The sequence below is a fragment of the Heptranchias perlo genome, chromosome 3, assembly GCF_035084215.1.
Source record: "Heptranchias perlo isolate sHepPer1 chromosome 3, sHepPer1.hap1, whole genome shotgun sequence".
Taxonomy (NCBI): Eukaryota; Metazoa; Chordata; class Chondrichthyes; order Hexanchiformes; family Hexanchidae; genus Heptranchias; species Heptranchias perlo.
This window is the reverse complement of record NC_090327.1, coordinates 8,084,464-8,104,600: the sequence shown is the minus strand read 5'-3', so window position 1 is coordinate 8,104,600 and position 20,137 is coordinate 8,084,464. Positions and strand designations below refer to the sequence as shown.

The window sequence follows — 20,137 nt, the reverse complement described above, 5'->3', positions numbered from 1 at the left end:
AAGGTGATCTGATTGAAGTTTTCAATAGTAAATAAACAACAATATTTACATTTATCTGGAGCTTTAGCATATCAAAGCTTCTCAATGAATTACTTTGGAAGTGCAGTGACCATTATGTAATAATATGAAGGGAATTGACAAAATTGTTCACTTTGGCAAAGTGTACAAATGGAGGAGTTCAAAGGAGACGCTAATTAAAATAATCGGAAATTAAGAGTGAGCAGTAAAGTTAAGTGAAATTCTTCACACGAAGGGTGATGGAATTAGATTGAAACATGCAGTGTGCATGGGTCCAAGAGGCGACTTGAATTATTTCTGGAGAGAGGATATGAGGCATTTGATATTCCTAAAATATCTTGAGGCTGTATATAAAATATCTGATCATTTTCATGAACAAATGAACATCAGACTTACCGATCTCTCGTGAGGTTGGCTAGTGAAAACAAAAGGGAATATGCGAGTTAGAGTCAAACGAAAATGTTCTTTTTTAACAACATCAGATTTCAAGTCAACATTATCCACTGTACAGATCTCGTTGATGAAATTATCGTTTTTCGACAAGAGTCTGATAAAGTTGAATGAAATACGTTTGCTGTACATTCTCACAGTGTCTGAAAATCTCAAACTTTTGGGAACTGGTATATTTCATTTTTGTAATTAGTATATATTATTTCTCCAGTGGCAGATTCATTTTACATACTTGTTCAGTTTTGTATTAGCAAGTCTTCTTGATCTAGAATTCAGGATTTATTTTTATTCGTTCGTGGGATGTGGGCGTCGCTGGCGAGGCCAGCATTTATTGCCCATCCCTAATTGCCCTCGAGAATGTGGTGATGAGCCGTCTTCTTCAACCGCTGCAGTCCGTGTGGTGAAAGTTCTCCCACAGTGCTGTTAGGAAGGGAGTTCCAGGATTTTGACCCAGCAACGATGAAGGAATGGCAATACATTTCCAAGTCGGGATGGTGTACGACTTGGAGGGGAACGTGCAGGTGGTGTTGTTCACATGTGCCTGCTGCCCTTGTCCTTCTAGGTGGTAGAGGTCGTGGGTTTGGGAGGTGCTGTCGAAGAAACCTTGGCGAGTTGCTGCAGTACATCCTGTGGATGGTACACACTGCAGCCATGGTGCGCCGGTGGTGAAGGGAGTGAATGTTTAGGGTGGGGGATGGGGTGTCAATCAAGCAGGCTGCTTTGTCCTGGATGGTGTTGAGCTTCTTGAGTGTTGTTGGAGCTGCACTCATCCACGCAAGCGGAGAGCATTCCATCACACTCCTGACTTGTGCCTTGTAGATGGTGGAAAGGCTTTGGGGAGTCAGGAGGTGAGTCACTCGCCGCAGAATACCCAGCCTCTGACCTGCTCTTGTAGCCACAGTATTTATGTGGCTGGTCCAATTAAGTTTCTGGTCAATGGTGACCGCCAGGATGTTGATGGTGAGGGATTCGGCGATGGTAATGCCGTTGAATGTCAAGGGGATTACTCAGATCCAATTATTATTTGCCTACTCGCCAATCAACTCTATTGCCCAAATTTCTGTACATTTTGCTATTTAACGAAAAATAATAATATAAAATCAAAGCATTATGTAAAAATAAGGACAGACTTTAAAATGGTGACTGAGTTACATATGTGCGCTGCAATCCAATTATCCTCTGCCCTCCAACCCCACTTCACCTGAGGTCTATACTGGGTCTTGAATCCGAATGAGCAACGTGACAGGAGATTGACAAGCAATGTATTCGAAATCTTATGCCTGCACGGGTTTCCTGGTCAACTTTTCCATTATAGATTCCTATGTCTGCCTCCACCACTGGTAGGAGGGTCTAATTACAGTGTGACAAGTTTGCACAGGCAATTCCATTATAAATGTGGACATAATAATTTATAAAGGAAAAAGTTGACTGGAAGTTTTTTCAGATGTAAGATTGGCACCCCATCCACCACCCTAAACATTCATTCCCTTCACCACCGGCGCACCATGGCTGCAGTGTGTACCATCTACAGGATGCACTGCAGCAACTCGCCAAGGCTTCTTCGACAGCACCTCCCAAACCCGCGACCTCTACCACCTAGAAGGACAAGAGCAGCAGGCGCATGGGAACAACACCACCTGCACGTTTCCCTCCAAGTCACACACCATCCCGACTTGGAAATATATCGGCCGTTCCTTCATCGTCACTGGGTCGAAATCCTGGAACTCCCTTCCTAACAGCACTGTGGGAGAACCTTCACCACACGGACTGCAGCGGTTCAAGAAGGTGGCTCACCACCACCTTCTCAAGGGCAATTTGGGATGGGCAATAAATGCCGGCCTCACCAGCGACGCCCACATCCCATGAATGAATTTTTAAAAATATATTACACATATAATTAGATAATAGGTAACAATATCAAGTCATATGACATAAAATAAGTACACTGTGTCTCAAACCTGTAACTATGAAATTGAATTAAATTCTAAACACAGTAACCAACATTGAGATCATTTATTTAATAACACCACCTAACCCACTTTCAAAAATGTAGCACATTATGATTCATGTAATGTAATACAAATTATTGAATTCAATCTTCACACTTTACTCCATATGCTCACACATTACTTTTCTTCAAAGTCTCTCTGAAATATTTTATACCGATTAGTTGATGTTTTGTGGCATTGCACATGAGAAGTTAGATGAGATGTTATTTATAACGGAGAGTTAGATGGTACAATGGGTAATGTGCCATTGGAGCGCTCGATGGAAATTATGAAAAAATGAATGTGAGAAATTGGGATAAAATAATATATTAGAAGCTTTTTTTATTTAAATGTAAAGGTTTGGAAGAGCGGAAATGAATGTCAAATATATCAATTGTTCAATAAAATGTATTTATACATGTATATATTGTGTGTTAGTATATAAATATGTAGAAAAATACTTTTTTTTGTAATGTGTATAAAGTATTGAATAGAATTTGTCATATTTTATTTATAAATGATGCAATAAAAGTATATTTAGAATGTTACATTTGTGTGAATGTTGATTTCCCTGTTATTTTGAATACAAGTGTGAAGTTGGGACATGTGATGGTCATGGGGGTAAGTTGGGGATAAGTGAAAGGGAGGTATGAAACATTAGGGGGGGAACGAGTCAGGCTCTGGGTGGCAGCAAGTGGAGGTTGTGGTGTTTGACGGTCGTGAATATTTGAGCCGGGAAGTTTTTGAAAATTTTCAGAAGGAATGTGAAGAGATTTTTTTTTTTGATTCGTTCGTGGGATGTGGGCGTCGCTGGCAAGGCCAGCATTTATTGCCCATCCCTGACGGTCCAGAGAACGTGGTGCTGGTGAGTATTTAGTAGAGATGTTGGTCGGTTGTGGTCTGAGCAGGAGAGGGGGAAGTTACCACAGTTAAAGAACAGTGAGAAAAACATCGTCAGGGAAGGTAAGAATCGTACATGATGATAACAATTGGGGACAGGCGTATTAAAGATGTTTAAAGATGTGTGGAGTTTTAAAAAAGCACAAAACTGGGAATGAGAACTGAAATAATATATTCCTGCTCCCCCTCTTCAGCCCCTCCCTATCACGATCGTCTAGAATGTATTTTTTATAAAAATATAAGATGCCAGTGACTGATGCTCCTGCTAGGAACATAGGAACAGGAGGAGGCCATTCAGCCCCTCGGGCCTGTTCCACTATTCAATGACTGATCTGTACCTCAACTCCATTTACCCACCTTTGCTCCATAACCCTTCACCTAACAAAAAATATAAATCTTTGTTTTGAAATTTTCAATTGACCCCCAGCCTCAACAGCTTTTTGGGGGAGAGATTTCCAGATTTCCACCACCCTTTGTGTGAACAAGTGCTTCCTGACATCACCCCTGAACGGCCTAGCTCTAATTTTAGGATGATGCCCCCTTGTTCTGGAATTCCCTGTTAAAATTGGATAGCCATGCAGTGAAGGATAGAACACTAGAGCCTGATATTTAGTTGGTTCCAACCTTTATTCACAGAAATTCCCCTTACACACACACACGCCACACCCGAGATAAGCTCGCCTATAAAAAGGTTACGAGAGAGTCCCCAATTGATACCCACCACCTGAATACAATTAACACTCATTGATATAAATCATACAATTAACATCTCCACGAAAGGAAATAGTTTCCCTCCATCTATCATAACAACTCCTTTAATCATCTTAAATGTCACAATTAGGTCAACCACCTGCTCCATCCCCTCAATGTGTGCTGACTGGTTACTGCTGCATTTATTCGGCACAGGTCAGGGCTGAGAAAGGCCAAGCAGTGGGGAGATTGAGCAGGCTGTGGGGCGGATGGGCGGCGGGGGGTGGGCCTTGGCCGCGATTGAGCAGGCTGCGGGGGGAGGTGGGCCTTGGCTGCGATTGAGCAGGCTGCGGGGGGGGGGGGTGGGCCTTGGCTGCGATTGAGCAGGCTGCGGGGGGGGGTGGGCCTTGGCCGCGATTGAGCAGGCTGCGGGGGGGCCTTGGCCGTGATTGAGCAGGCTGCGGGGGGGTTGTGGGCCTTGGCCGCGATTGAGCAGGCTGCGGGGGGGGTGGGCCTTGGCCGCGATTGAGCAGGCTGCGGGGGGGGTGGGCCTTGGCCGCGATTGAGCAGGCTGCGGGGGGGGTGGGCCTTGGCCGCGATTGAGCAGGCTGCGGGGGGGGGGGGGTGGGCCTTGGCCGTGATTGAGCAGGCTGCGGGGGGGGTGGGCCTTGGCCGCGATTGAGCAGGCTGCGGGGGGTGGGGGTGGGCCTTGGCCGTGATTGAGCAGGCTGCGGGGGGGGTGGGCCTTGGCCGCGATTGAGCAGGCTGCGGGGGGTGGGGGTGGGCCTTGGCCGCGATTGAGCAGGCTGCGGGGGGGTTGTGGGCCTTGGCCGAGATTGAGCAGGCTGCGGGGGGGTTGTGGGCCTTGGCCGAGATTGAGCAGGCTGCGGGGGGGTTGTGGGCCTTGGCCGCGATTGAGCAGGCTGCGGGGGGGTGCCTTGGCTGAGATTGAGCAGGCTGCGGGGGGGTTGTGGGCCTTGGCCGCGATTGAGCAGGCTACGGGGTGGGCCTTGGCCGAGATTGAGCAGGTTTTGGGCAGAGAGTTATTCGAATCACAGGCTGGAGTAGTTGACCGGGGAATGTTACAGTTGTTGACTGTGCGGTGTAGCCTAATCGGTCCAAAACTAAAGGATCAAAGGCGGGCAAAAGTTTTTTTTAAAAACGAAAAGAAACTCATGATGGAAATAAATTTAAAGGAAATAAACACTAGGAATTTCCTCAGGGCTTCTCCAGCTCTGTCCCCAAATCTTTGGTGGAAGTTACGGCGTAAATGGAGTTTCCGTTGAACTTCCGACAAAGTTACGGCAGCAGAGCCAGAGAAGCCCCGAAGAAATTGCCTGTGTTTATTTAGTGGCTAATGATGTTTGACTTGCAACTGCCTGGAGACTTTCGATGAGCTTCTGCACGACAACTTCCAGTAAATTCGAGATCCAAACAGCACAGCACCCGCCACAGGGCATCTGGGACCCGTGTGAACAGGGCAAGCAACTGTGTATCTCCTTAACCAATCCGATTGAAGCATCGTTAATGAGCAGCACAGAGTCTGAGCCAGGAAATGTGTGTTCGAATAATGAAATTCAATGTCAGATCAGGTACAGAAAACGAAATGAAGAGAGGGAAAGAAAGATTGAATTAAGAGAGAGAGAGTTAAAGGAGACAGAAAGAAAAAGTAAGAATTTTTTTTATATTTAGATTTTTTAAACATCTCCAACAATAATTAAAAGTTGAAGGAATGAGACTCCACACTTGTAAAAGTTAATTTCCAGTGCCAGAGAGGTTGTCTGGCAGTAATTAAGACTTACCACTCCGTTAAAAGGATACTTACATTGGAATGGACAAGGCCTAACTTCTTGTGGTGAGTTTAGTCTGTATCTACGTCAGTGCAGGAACTTCACGGCCTTCAATATATTTGAAAGGGGAGCCAGACGGTGAGATGCCGTTTCCGTGCAACTTTTGGAGACCCGCTGCATCTCGGACAGCAACTTCCAGATTTCTGCGTTTAACTGCACATGTGCAGTCGCCAGAAGTTACCGTCCGATTTGCACGTGACTAACACAGCCCTTACCGTGATTTTTACAGCAAAATCCAGCCCATTGTTTTAAAATTTGCACCATCCACATCTGGTGGTCAAATTATGTAATTACAGTGTGATGCACTTACATTGACCAAACTCATTCAAAATGTGGACAGAGCAACTTATAACTTACAGGCATGTAAACAGTAAACGGGTAGTAAGAGGGGGGGTGGGGCCGATTAGAGACCATTAAGGAGATCTACTCATGGAGGCAGAGGGGATGGCCGAGGTACTAAATGAGTACTTTACATCTGTCTTTACCAAGGAAGAAGATGCTGCCGCAGTCTCAGTAAAGGAAGATATACTTGAGATACTGGATGGGCTAAAAATTGATAAAGAAGAGATACTTGAAAGGCTAGCTGTACATAAAGTAGATAAGTCACCCGGTCCAGATGGGATGCATCCTAGGTTGCTGAGGGAAAAAAGGATGGAAATTGTGGAGGTACTGGCCATAATCTTCCAAACATCCTTAGATACAGGGGTGGTGCCAGAGGACTGGAGAATTGCAAATGTTACACCCTTGTTCAAAAAAGGGTGTAAGGATAAACCCAGCAACTACAGGCCAGTCAGTTTAACCTTGGTTGTGGGCAAACTTTTAGAAGCGAAAATCCGAGACATAATTAACAGTCACTTGTTAAAGGCAAATCGTGTTTAACTTTTTTTGAATTCATTCATGGGATGTGGGCATCGCTGGCGGGGCCAGCATTTATTGCCCATCCCTAATTGCCCTTGAGAAGGTGGTGGTGAGCTTCCTTCTTGAACCGCTGCAGTCCGTGTGGTGAAGGTTCTCCCACAGTGCTGTTAGGGAGGGAGTTCCAGGATTTTGACCCAGCAACGATGAAGGAACGGCGACATATTTCCATGTCGACTTCGTGTGTGACTTGGAGGGGAACGTGCAGGTGGTGTTGTTCCCATGTGCCTGCTGCTCTTGTCCTTCTAGGTGGTAGAGGTCGCCGGTTTGGGAGGTGCTGTCAAAGAAGCCTTGGCGAGTTGCTGCAGTACATCCTGTGGATGGTACACACTGCAGCCACAGTGCGCCAGTGGTGAAGGGAGTGAATGTTTAGGGTGGTGGATGGGGTGCCAATCAAGTTTTTTGATGAGGTAACAGAGGGAGTAGATAAGGACAATGCAGTTGATGTGGTGTACATGGATTTTCAAAAGGCGTTTGATAAAGTGCCGCACGGTAGGCTTGTCATCAAGATTGCGGTCCATGGAATAAAGAGGGCAGTAGCAACATGGATACAGAATTGGCTAAGGGACAGGAAACAGAGAGTAGTGGTGAACGGTTGTTTTTCGGACTGGAGGGAGGTGTACAGTGGTGTTTCCCAGGGATCAGTGCTGGGACCACTGCTTTTCTTGATATATGTTAATGACTTGAACTTGGGCGTACAGGGCACAATTTCAAAATTTGCAGATGGAACAAAATTTGAAAGGATAGTAAACAGTGAGAAGGATAGTGATAGACTTCAAAAGGATATCGACAGGCTGGTGGCATGGGCGGACACGTGGCAGATGAAATTTAACGCAGAAAAATGCCAAGCGATACATTTTGGTAGGAAGAATGAGGAGAAGCAATATAAACTAGAGGGCACAACTCTAAAAGGGGTACAGGAACAGAGAGACCTGGGGGTATATATATACAAAACATTGAAGGTGGCAGGGTGGGTTGAGAAAGTGGTTAAAAAGCATACGGGATCCTGGGCTTTATAAATAGAGGCATAGAGTACAAAAGTATGGAAGTCATGATGAACCTTTATAAAACACTGGTTCGGCCACAACTGGAGTTTCGTTTTCAGTTCTGGGCACCGCACTTTAGGAAAGATGTGAAGGCCTTCGAAAGGGTGCAGAAGAGATTTACTAGAATGATTCTAGGAATGAGGGACTTTGGTTACATGGATAGACTGGAGAAGCAGGGGTTGTTTTCCTTGGAACAGAGACAGTTGCGAGGAGATTTGATAGAGGTATTCAAAATCATGAAGGGTGTAGATAGAGAGAAAGTTCCCAGTGGAGGAAGGGTCAAAGACCAGAGGATATAGATTTAAGGTGATTGGCAAAAGAACCAAAGGTGACATGAGGAAAAACTATTTTACACAGCAAGTGGTTAGAATCTGGAATGCACTGCCCGAGGGGGTGGTGGAGGCAGATTCAATCATGGTCTTAAAAAGGGAATTTGAAACGAGAAAACTTGCAGGGCTACGGGGATAGGGCGGGGGAGTGGGACTAACTGGATTGCTCTTGCATAGATCTGGCGTGGACTCGATGGGCTGAATGGCCTCCTTCCGTGCTGTAACCTTTCTATGATTCTATGATTCTAATTTGTAAAAAGTTGACACCAAAAGGTGACACCAGGAAGCCAGGTTATACAGACAGGTTATGTAATTAAACAATGCCCCTTCCATCCAAAGACATCATGGAAAAAATGATAATTTATTCACAAACATCACCATTTTAAACAAATAAAAGTCCTCACTCCCCATGGGAACATAGGAGCAGAAGTAGGCCACTCAGCCTCTCGAGCCTGTTCCGACATTCAATTAGATTATGGGTGATCTATATCTTAACTCCATCTGCCTGCCTTGATTCCATAAGGAAATTGGATAAATATTTGATGGGAAAAGAATTACACGGCTATGGGGAAAGAGCGGGGGAATGGGACTAATTGGATAGCTATTTTAGAGAACCGGCACAGGCGCGATGGGCCGAATGGCCGCCGCCTTCTGTGCTGTGACATACTATGATATTATCCCTTAATACCCTTTGCCTAACAAAAATCTATCAATCTCAGTTTTGAAATTTTCAATTGACCCCCAGTCTCAACAGCTTTTTGGGGGAGAGAGTTCCAGATTTCCACTCCCCTTTGTGTGAAGAAGTGCTTCCTGACATCACCCCTGAACGGCCCAGCTCTAATTTTAAGGTTATGTCCCCCTGTTCTGGACTCCCCCTCACTAGAGGTAATAGTTTCTCTCTATCCACCCCATCAAATCCCTTAATCATCTTGAGCATCTCAATTAGATCACCCCTTAATCTTCTATATTCAAGGGAATACAACCCTGGTCTATGCAACCTGTCCTCATAATTTGACCTTTTAAACCCCATGTGCAATGCCACAGGATATCAACTAGTAATATGAAAATACCAAAGTTGGCATGTTACATACACTGACTCTTACAAAGATGTGCAAATTAATGATCTTTAGTTAGTCATTATAAATCGCTGCCTACGAGGAAAGAAAGACCATTATTTTCATGCCGTTAACTCACCAAAGCAAATCCAACTGTTGAAATTGCGAGTGAACATAAAGACAAGTAGAGAAAACTAGAAGCCATGCTGTGCGAGGTGCACCTGCCTTCGTGTGATTTAGGACTTTGGCGTTCGAGTTGTTGATTTCAATGAGGACTTTGGTACTCAAGTGCTTTGACAGCAATAAATCCAGTGATAGAGAGAGAGAGAGAGAGACTGCTGGTATCCTCCATGTAAAGGAGATGTCTGAATGTGAACTTGGGTACCTATCTCACCAAATTATAACATTTGGGGTTTTTCTCACGCGCTGTTACAAATAATCTGTGACACTGAGGATCGATTATTCAGGACGCCAATTAAATGAGAGTGACAGACGATGATGATTCCATTTACCTTTATAGTTTCTATTTAAAATGCATTGTATTTAACTTTCCGTCTCTTACATCAATGCCAATGCTGGCGCTGTGTGTTGTGCGAGCACACCTGTGGAGCTAGTGAAATCAGTGTGCTCGAAAAGATCTTTGGGCTGTGTTGCAAAAATGGGTTGTCTTTAGTATTGTCACAAGAGTCTCTTTCCTCCTCTCCTTGTTTAATTTTATTTTCATTAGTTCGTATAACTTGAACACGGTGCAAGTGTTTAAGGTACGTGACTGGCCTGAATTGTGCAAAAATCATGACACTTGGCCCAATGAAGTACGAAGGGACGCCCTTAGTCTTTTTGGGCTCACTCCCCCGACCCAACGTTACTCCCCCGTGCACAAATGGTGAGGTCCGAGGAGCCCCGGATATTGGGAGCCGCTGGCCAGTCGTTATTCCCTGTCCTGGGTCCACAGGTTTTCTTTGATGGACCCATTGCCCCCTTTACCGGAGGTCAGATGAAGGCCAAGAAAGAGGCCCTTCTTTTTGGCGAGGTTGGGGAGTGGAGGGGGGTGGTGGGCTCCAGGACAAGACACAGGTCTGGATCCCTAGGTGTTTGGGGTGGAAACCAGTGGTGAAGGCTGGAACTTCTGGGTCCAGGTCTAATTCCCGGGTCTTCTGCTGCGATCTCGCCGGACTTATGGCAAGAGCGAACTGGAAGGCCCGTGGAAATTTGGGGCCATGGGATCTTTTACATCAACTGAACGAATAGATGGGGCTTTAGTTTAACATGTCGTCGCAGAGACAGAACCTCTGACAATGCAGCACACCCCCGGTACTGCACCGAAGTGTCAGCCTAGATTATTTGATTAAGCCTTTGAGTGGAGCTTGCATGATGTGGGCGATGCTGGCAAAGCATCGTTTATTTGCCTCCCCTAGTTGCCCTGAGAAGGTGGCGGAGGGCCGTCCCCTTGAACCACTGCAGTCCCTGTGGTGATGGCGTACCCAAATTGATGTTCGGTAGGAAATTCCAGCAGGTACGAAATTCCAAGCAAGCATTTTCCTTTGTGTCCACCATTGAGGAACATGAGAATTAATTGAATGATGAAAGTTCCGCCCCTCTGGAGCTCAACACCAAGGGAGTCAGAGATGAAACTCTATTGTTCAGCATATCAACGCGATTGCTCAAGATCTGCAGAACACATTTGTGGATTAAGGGACTAGTTCAAAGATCCAAACCTATCTCTCGGACAATCTCTCGACTTTTATTGCGCCCTTGCCAAAATCCTCGAAAAAAAAGCTTCAGTTTGCATCACGGAAGAGTGGTTATAAAATAACGCCAACTCTTTATGTTGCTTGCCAGTCATGTAAGGACGATAGGAACAAATTATTCAAGTGTAAGAATCAAACATTCGCTTCTGGTTTATTTAGAAACCGATGAAACATCGACATCAGATGCTCCACTTGTGGATGCTAAAATCCTGGCCGGTGCTGAAAGACTATGGGGTAAATTTTAACGTCGCGCTGGGAAGAGAGCGGGAGGTGGGATTTCCGGACAGGAAACCCGGAAGTATGGTTTTTCCGGATGTCCGTACGATTTTGACGCAAGGGCGTCTTTCAACATTTTTCAGTAGGTTTCCCGCCTGACAGTCAACCAGATCGACAGGAGAACATCCAGGGAGTGGATGCCAGCCGGTCAGTCTTAGATCGGTGCGGGGTGGGTGGGGGGGGGGTCGGTCATCGAGTCGGGTCGGACATGGGGGTCGGCGGTCATCGCGGGGGGGGGGGTCAGACATGGGGGGAGGGGGGTGCCGGAGCTAGTGGGGGGAGCCGGAGATCGTGGTGGGGAGGGTCAGACATGGGGGGGCGGGGTGGGTGTCGGCCGATCCCGTGTGTGGGATCACTGCAGGTAGGCTTGTTGGACCCTGGGGGAGCACTCCTGCTCCTCCTGGCCCACAAGCAGTGCAATGGGCCGGGCCTTCTCGCCTCCTCTCACGTGGCGTGAAGCAGAAGGCCCAGGGATCCCGGCCCCCAGGGGTTAAAAATAAAAAATGCTCTTAAAATGGAGGCCCACAGCCTCCTTAAAAGCTTTCACTGACCGACCCGCCTCCTGAGAGAGGATTGGTCGCCCCCCACCCCCCTCGACCCGGCTCCGTGGGCGGGTTGGAGGCGGGTTTTACTTTTTTACAATTTTTACCTTCCCACCCGCCCCCCAACCCCCCCCCGTTTGTGGGGTTAAAAATTTACCCCCTATATTACTATTGGAACCGAGGTGACTGTGAGGCAGCTGTGGGTTCATAACTTTATTCTGTGTCTTATTTTTCTGATCCTATTGTGCTCCAAATGACTTATTAGTGAATCATATCATGAAACCTCTTCTACTGAAAGTGTTGTGAGTTTTTATCCCCCTCAGGACACCCATTCTAACATTTCTTCCCCTTTTTATATCTCCAGATGTGCCAACTCACACATGCCACTGTATCTGCCACTGCACCTGACACTGCCCAGATAGTCTTGCTTGATGTCGCAGAAGCCAACGCAAAGACTTCTCCTTCTGGCTGGTACTGTGGACTACCTTAAAATGATGGCATTGTGCCAACTCCCAGGGGAGACCATAAGAGATAGGAGCAGGAGTAGGCCATTTGGCCCCTCGAGCCTGCTCCGCCATTCAATGAGATCATGGCTGATCTGCATTCACTGATGAGCATTCACTGCTATGATGCCAAGCGACAAGTTGCAAGTAAGTTGTGCATTGAGAATGGAATGCTTTTCAATTGATGTGGGTGTTGGCGTTGAGCAAGGAAGCACGCAGGAGTAGACCTTCAAGAATTGGGCCATTCTGTTAAAACTGCACTATCCTCTCATGCCTCTGCCAATTTCCATGGAGAAGCAGATGAAACTCATGTGCAATGCAACTGGAAATTGACCAGTAAATACATAGGGGTAGAGTTTCCACTTTGGGTGCAATCGGGAAATTGCGCCCAAAATGTGCCCAAAATTGCACTGATTAGGTAACAGTTCAAGTTTCCACGAAAATGTATTTGCATAATCACAAACATAAAATCTTCCATGAACCTGAGCAATCTGGCAGTGTAACTGAATGGAATTGTTTCTTTTTTCTTTCCTTAAAAAATATTCCCCGATGTATTTAAGAGTGGAAACCTGGGGCTGTTTTATTAATACAGCTCGACATGGGATATCACCAAAAATAAGCATTTTTAATAAGGGTGTCCAGTCCTCCACTTTTTTTATTATTCGTTCATGGGATGTGGGCGTCGCTGGTGAGGCCGGCATTTATTGCCCATCTCTAATTGCCCTTGAGAAGGTGGTGGTGAGCCGCCTTCTTGAACCGCTGCAGTCCGTGTGGTGACGGTTCTCCCACACTGCTGTTAGGAAGGGAGTTCCAGGATTTTGACCCAGCGACAATGAAGGAACGGCGATATATTTCCAAATCGGGATGGTGTGTGACTTGGAGGGGAACGTGCAGGTGGTGTTGTTCCCATGCGCCTGCTGCCCTTGTCCTTCTAGGTGGTAGAGGTCGCGGGTTTGGGAGGTGCTGTCGAAGAAGCATTGGCAAGTTGCTGCAGTGCATCCTGTGGATGGTACACACTGCAGCCACTCTGCGCCGGTGGTGAAGGGAGTGAATGTTTAGGGTGGTGGATGGGGTGCCAATCAAGCGGGCTGCTTTGTCCTGTGAGTATCCTGATTTTAAATCACTGAAAATGACTTTAAAAAGCTATACTGAAACATTTAATAGTTTCATTGGTGTACGCTAGTCAGTTCCTTAGTAAATTAAATATTTTTTGATATGAAAAACACTTTGAAAATGTGTCCATTGGTGCCTGGACGCCTAAGAAAATGGGCCCAATTTGAAGAGCCTTCCCGGACCAGCGCAATTGGTGGAATCTCGCAGTGTCGACCTGGGGGGGGGCGGGGCCAGTTTTGTGGGTGGGGCCCGATCCGGGCGAATTGAATCTTGACATAACGTAAAAGATAGCGGAAAAACATGAAGGCAAGTGGTTTTGGGCGGAACTCACTTAACATTTAAAGTTTCCCAGATCTTTTGCGCAGGTTCAGCAGATTGCGCTGGAGTCTGGACGCAAAACTAGCGGAAGCAAGCGGAAACTCGACTCCGTAGTTTTAGCAACACGTGCACTTGACTTAAGGCCTAAAAATGGACAACTTTCCAACCCCCAGCGTTTCCTTTCAATCATGTGGAAACATTGGAATGCCGAGGACAAACCCAGCAGGAAAAACCCCCCCACTATTAACGACAAATTGCTGTAAACATCACAACGTGACTCAGTGATAATGAAGGTCCTTTCAGTGTTACCACAAGTATCCATTTTGTCAGTGAAGAGTCTCAACTAACAGAAGAGCATACGATTTGTTCACAGAGATGTTACTTTAGTTTGCTTTCAATCTGTTACTTTTACAGTAACGGGCACCATGCAGTCAGTATGGAATTTATGTTCTGGCTTTGATCACTGTAATCGAGACAAAAGATGGACCAGAGGACAAAGATTTAGGAGATTTTTGTTCAACGCAGAAAGTTGTGACGATCTGGAACGCGCTGCCTGAAAGGGCGGTGGAAGCAGATTCAATAGTGACTTTCAAAAGGGAAGTGGATAAATATTTGAAGGGGAAAAATTTGCAGGGGGAGTGGGACTATTTGGGCAGCTCTTTCAAAGAGCTGGCATAGGCACGATGGGCCGAATGGCCTCCTTCTGTGCTGTCTGATTCTATAAAGAATATTTGGAGTAAAAGTAGATACATTTTTTCTCTGTTAAATAAATTATATGCATTACGCACAATCTTTCTTTGTATCTTTTGAAGTTTGTCTGCCCTGTTCATATACACACAGACACCTCTTTCTCCAATTCTCATTCTACGTGCACTATTTATTTAAGTTTTTAAAAAAAAATTCATTCTTGGGATGTGGGCATCGCTGGCGAGGCCGGCATTTATTGCCCATCCCTAATTGCCCTTGAGAAGGTGGTGGTGAGCCGCCTTCTTGAACCGCTGCAGTCCGTGTGGTGAAGGTTCTCCCACAGTGCTGTTAGGCAGGGAGTTCCAGGATTTTGACCCAGCGACGATGAAGGAATGGCGATATATTTCCAAGTCGGGATGGTGTGTGACTTGGAGGGGAACATGCAGGTGGTGTTGTTCCCATGTGCTTGCTGCTCTTGTCCTTCTAGGTGGTAGACGCCGTGGGTTTGGGAGGTGCTGACGAAGAAGCCTTGGTGAATTGCTGCAGTGCATCCTGTGGATGGTACACACTGCAGCCAATGTGCGCCGGTGGTGAAGGGAGTGAATGTTTAGGGTGGTGGATGGGGTGCCAATCAAGCGGGCTGCTTTGTCCTGGATGGTGTCGAGCTTCTTGAGTGTTGTTGGAGCTGCACTCATCCAGGCAAGTGGAGAGTATTCCATCACACTCCTGACTTGTGCCTTGTAGATGGTGGAAAGGCTTTGGGGAGTCAAGAGGTGAGTCACTCACTGCAGAATACCCAGCCTCTGACCTGCTCTTGTAACCACAGTATTTATGAGGCTGGTCCAGTTGAGTTTCTGGTCAATGGTGACCCCCCCCAGGATGTTGATGTTGGGGCTTCGGCGCTGGTAATGCTGTTGAATGTCAAAGGGAGGTGGTTAGACTCTCTCTTGTTTGAGCTGGTCATTGCATTTGTCTGGCGGGAATATTACTTACCACTTATCTGCCCAAACATGCATGTTATCCAGGTCTTGCTGCATGCAGGCACGGACTGCTTCATTATCTGAGGGGTTGCGAATGAAACTGAACACTGTGCAATCGTCAGCGAACATCCCCATTTCTGACCTTATGATGGAGAGAAGATCATTGATGAAGCAGCTGAAGATGGTTGGGCCAAGGACATTGCCCTGAGGAACTCCTGCAGCAACGTCCTGGGGCTGAGATGATTGGCCTCCAACAACCACTACCATCTTCCTTTGTGCTAGGTATGACTCCAACCAATTAAGTGTTCTCCCCCTCATTCCCATGGACTTCAATTTTACTAGGGCTCCTTGATGCCACACTCTGTCAAATGCTGCCTTGATGCCAAGGGCAGTCACTCTCACCTCACCTCTGGAATTCAGCTCTTTTGTCCATGTTTGGACCAAGGCTGTAATGAGGTCTGGAGCCGAGTGGTCCTGGCGGAACCCAAACTGAGCGTCGGTGAGCAGGTTATTGTTAAGTGCCACTTGATAGCACTGTCGACGACACCTTCCATCACTTTGCTGATGATTGAGAGTAGACTGATGGGCCAGTAATTGGCCGGATTGGATTTGTCCTGCTTTTTGTGGACAGGACATATCTGGGCAATTTTCCACATTGTCTAGTAGATGCCAGTATTGTAGCTGTACTGGAACAGCTTGGCTAGAGGCGCAGCTAGTTCTGGAGCACAAGTCTTCAGCACGACAGCTGGGATGTTGTCGGGGCCCATAGCCTTTGCTGTATCCAATGCACTCAGACGTTTCTTGATATCACGTGGAGTGAATCGAATTGGCTGAAGACCGGCTTCTGTGATGGTGGGGATATCGGGAGGAGGCCGAGATGGATCATCCACTCGGCTCTTGTGGCTGAAGATGGTTGCAAACGCTTCAGCCTTGTCTTTTGCACTCACATGCTGGACTCTGCCATCATTGAGGATGGGGATGTTCATAGGAACAGGAGTAGGCCATTCAGCCCCTCGTGCCTGCTCCGCCATTTGATAAGATCATGGCTGATCTGTGATCTAACTTCATATACCTGCCTTTGGCCCATATCTCTTAATACCTTTGGTTGCCAAAAAGCTATCTATCTCAGATTTAAATTTAGCAATTGCGCTCGTATCAATTGCCGTTTGCGGAAGAGAGTTCCAAACTTCTACCACCCTTTGTGTGTAGAAATATTTTCTAATCTCGCTCCTGAAAGGTCTGGCTCTAATTTTTAGACTGTGCCCCCTACTCCTAAAATCCCCAACCAGCGGAAATAGTTTCTCTCTATCCACCCTATCTGTTCCCCTTAATATCTTATAAACTTTGATCAGATCACCCCTTAACCTTCGAAACTCTAGAGAATACAACCCCAATTTGTGTAATCTCTCCTCGTAACTTAACCCTTGAAGTCCGGGTATCATTCTCGTAAACCTGCGCTGCACTCCCTCCAAGGCCAATATGTCCTTCCGAAGGTGCGGTGCCCAGAACTGCTCACAGTACTCCAGTCCCTTTGGACATCCACTGTTTTTAACTTTTTACCATTTAGAAAGTACCCTGTTCTATCCTTTTTTGTGGTCACTCCTACCAATACTGTCATGGACAGATGCATCTGCGACAGTTAGATTGGTGAGGATGAGGTCAAGTCGGTTTTTCCCTCGTGTTGATTCGCTCACCACCTGCTGCAAGCCCAGTCTGGCAGCTATGTCCTTCAGGACTTGGCCAGCTCGGCCTGTGGTGGTACTGCCGAGTCACTCTTGGTGATGGACATTGAAGTCCCCCACCCAGAGTACATTCTGTGCCCTTGTTACCCTCAGAGTTCCTCCAAGTGATGCTCGACATGGAGGAGGACTGATTCATCAGCTGAAGGAGGGCGGTAGGTGGTAATCAGCAGGAGGTTTCCTTGCCCGTGTTTGACCTGATGCCATGAGAGCTCATGGGGTCCGGAGTCAATGTTGAAGACTCCCAGGGCCACTCCCTCCTGACTGTACACCACTGTGTCCCCACCTCTGGTGGGCCTGTCCTGCCGGTGCAACAGGACATACCCAGGGATGGTGATGGAGGAGTCTGGGACTTTGGCTGATAGGTATAATTCTGTGGGTATGGCTATGTCAGGCTGTTGCTTGACAAGTCCATGGTATAGTTCTCCCAACTTTGGCACAAGTCCCCAGATGTTAGTGAAGAGGACTTTGCCGGGTCGACTAGAATGGTGTGCCTTCGTCATGTCTCTGAAAGTGCTGTATCCAATCATTCCTTTAAGTCTGACAAAGATTAACTACCATAAACCCATTATAAATAGCAGTGAGATTCGGAAAGCCATTTCAGATTAAAGTTCATACACATGCGCTTTGCAAATTGTTCTCTTCAAATGCAAATAAATATAAATAGATAATGATAAAACACTGACACTACTTCTAACAGACTTCTTAAAACTATCCTTTTTAAAAGGCAAATTATTGTATATATTTCGGGAAGTTGTTGTATTTGCGTTGAGTACTACGCGCAGCTCTGGTCTCTGAGTACAAAGGGTAATATTCAATCATTACAGTCAGTGCGGAGAAGAACCACAAGGCTCATCTCTTGTGTCAAAGGGCTGAGTCAGGTGGAAAGATTGGAGAGATTTGGGCCTGGAATTGAGATTTGGCCCCCGTATTTCCCACCAACACTGTTGAACGCTCAAAAAAAAACTCCATAATCTGTTGCCTTTACAATTCTGCTGGTGCCAATGCCAGAGCTGCTCCCTCTCCTCCACGGTAATTTCACCGGACGTGTGGCGGATACCCCGTTAACGGGTGTAAATTGATTTTTCGCTGCTCTTCTGGCAGAGAGGGAGAAGAAAGAAAGAGGAGGAGGAGGAGGAAGGAGGTGGGAAAAAACTAAAAAAAACTTATGTTTACATCGCACCGTTTACGACCTCAGGACGTCCCAAAGCACTTTTTTAAATGTAGTCACTGTTGTAATGTAGGAAACTTTGTGCACAGCAAGGTCCTGCAAACATCAATGAGATAATGACCAGATAATCTGTTTTTTGGTGTTGTTGGTTGAGGGATAAATATTGGCCCCAGCACAGAGGCATATACGATAGTTTGGGCAATGGAAAAGTTAAATATGTAATATTTAAATATTAAATTACAAAAGTAGGACAAGAGGATGCAGATTTAAGCTAGTTAAAGTAAATTTAGGACTGGTGTCAGGAAGGGCTACTTCACACAGATTGAATGTAAGGAATAGACTCCGTGAAACAGTACTGGAGGTGAAAATTCTGGAATCAATTGCTGAATGGGGGAATGCTAGGAATGGGGGGACAGTCAGCTCTCTCTGGATAGATGAGTTAAGATGGGCCAAGGGGCCGTGCTCCTTTGTAACTATCTTCCAATCTTATGCTATCCATATTTTCGGAGATCAATATATAACTTGCACGGTGCTTGCAGGAAAATACACTGGAGACGGGGTGAGGCCAACAGCAAGGCCCCGTGCAGGAATCAGCCGCTCTGCATCATTCCTGATGTTCTGGGAGCACGGGCGGAGGGCGCGGGGGGGCTGAACTTCAGGTGCCAGCTGTTAGTCAAGGGGCTGCCGAGTGCCCATAGAGCACTGGCAGGACATTCCGGCATGGGGGGTGGGGGGGAGAAGGGCAACGGTGGCACAAGGGCAGGTTGGCAGGCGTCAACATGGCAGGTGTGATTAGAGGTGTGGGGATAGGAAAGGTGGCCCAGGGGAGCACTGGAGAGGGACTTAAATGGTTTTGAAACCTGGGCTTCCCCTGTAGCACAAGTTCCAAAAGGAGCTACTCTGGTGCTTCAGTCGCATCATGGGGCGATTCCTAACTTACACTTCGTCAGGGCCTTAATGACTCGTGCGCCGTGCCTTCAGCTGCCCAGGCCCTAAACTCTGGAATTCCCCCCCTGAACTTCTCTACCTCTCTCTCCTCCATTAAGACACTCCTTAAAACCTACCTCTTCGACCAAATCTTTGGTCAACTGTGCTCATCTCTCCTTATGTGGCTCGGTGTCGAATTTTGTCTGCTAACGCTCCTGTGAAGCGCCTTGGGACGTTTTACTACTTTAAAGGCGCTATATAAATGCGAGTTGTTGTTGTTGTTTGTGTGCAAATTCCTAGTGCCCTTTACGCCGGTCAGCCACATTGTGGAATGTTGGGTTTCTTGAGCGCGTTGCTGGCCATCGGCCTCCACATTCAATAACGTGATTAATGGGCACCCATTGCATTTCAACCATTAGATTATCAGCCCCCATATTTCCCACCAACTCTGCTGAACGCTCAAAGAAAACTCCACGATCTGTTGCCTTTACAATTCTGCTGGTACCAACGCAAGGTTACATAGAATTACATCGAATCTACAGCACAGAAACAGGCCATTCGACCCAATTGGTCCATGCCGATGTTTATGCTCCAGATGAGTCTCCTCCCACCCCTCGTCATCTAACCCTATCAGCACATCCTTCTATTCCTTCACTCCCTCATGTGTTTATCCAGCTTCTCCTTAAATGCATCTTTGCTATTTGCCTCAACTACCCCTTGTGGTAGCGAGTTCCTCATTCTTACCACTCTCTGGATAAAGAAGTTTCTCCTGAATTCCCTATTTGGATTTATTGGTGACTATCCTGTATTTATGGCCCCTAGTTTTGGTCTCCTCCTTTGGTTCAAACTGTGTGAATTGTGGGAGGTGAGGGGGGATGAGGAAAGAAGTCTT

At 46.6% G+C, this 20,137-nt stretch overlaps 1 protein-coding gene across 1 annotated transcript in view; it reads right to left on the bottom strand.

Annotated features, from left to right (window-relative positions):
• Window positions 1-9,479, bottom strand: part of mep1ba (meprin A subunit beta a) — a 36,267-nt gene extending 26,788 nt beyond the window's left edge. The window contains exons 1-2 of the mRNA XM_067978000.1: window positions 9,381-9,479; window positions 415-433 (exon numbers count right to left, since the gene is read on the bottom strand). Coding sequence (XP_067834101.1) covers window positions 415-433; window positions 9,381-9,446 — 85 coding nt within the window. The 5' untranslated portion in view covers window positions 9,447-9,479. The remainder of the gene's footprint in view (window positions 1-414; window positions 434-9,380) is intronic.
• Between the last annotated feature and the right edge of the window lie 10,658 nt (window positions 9,480-20,137).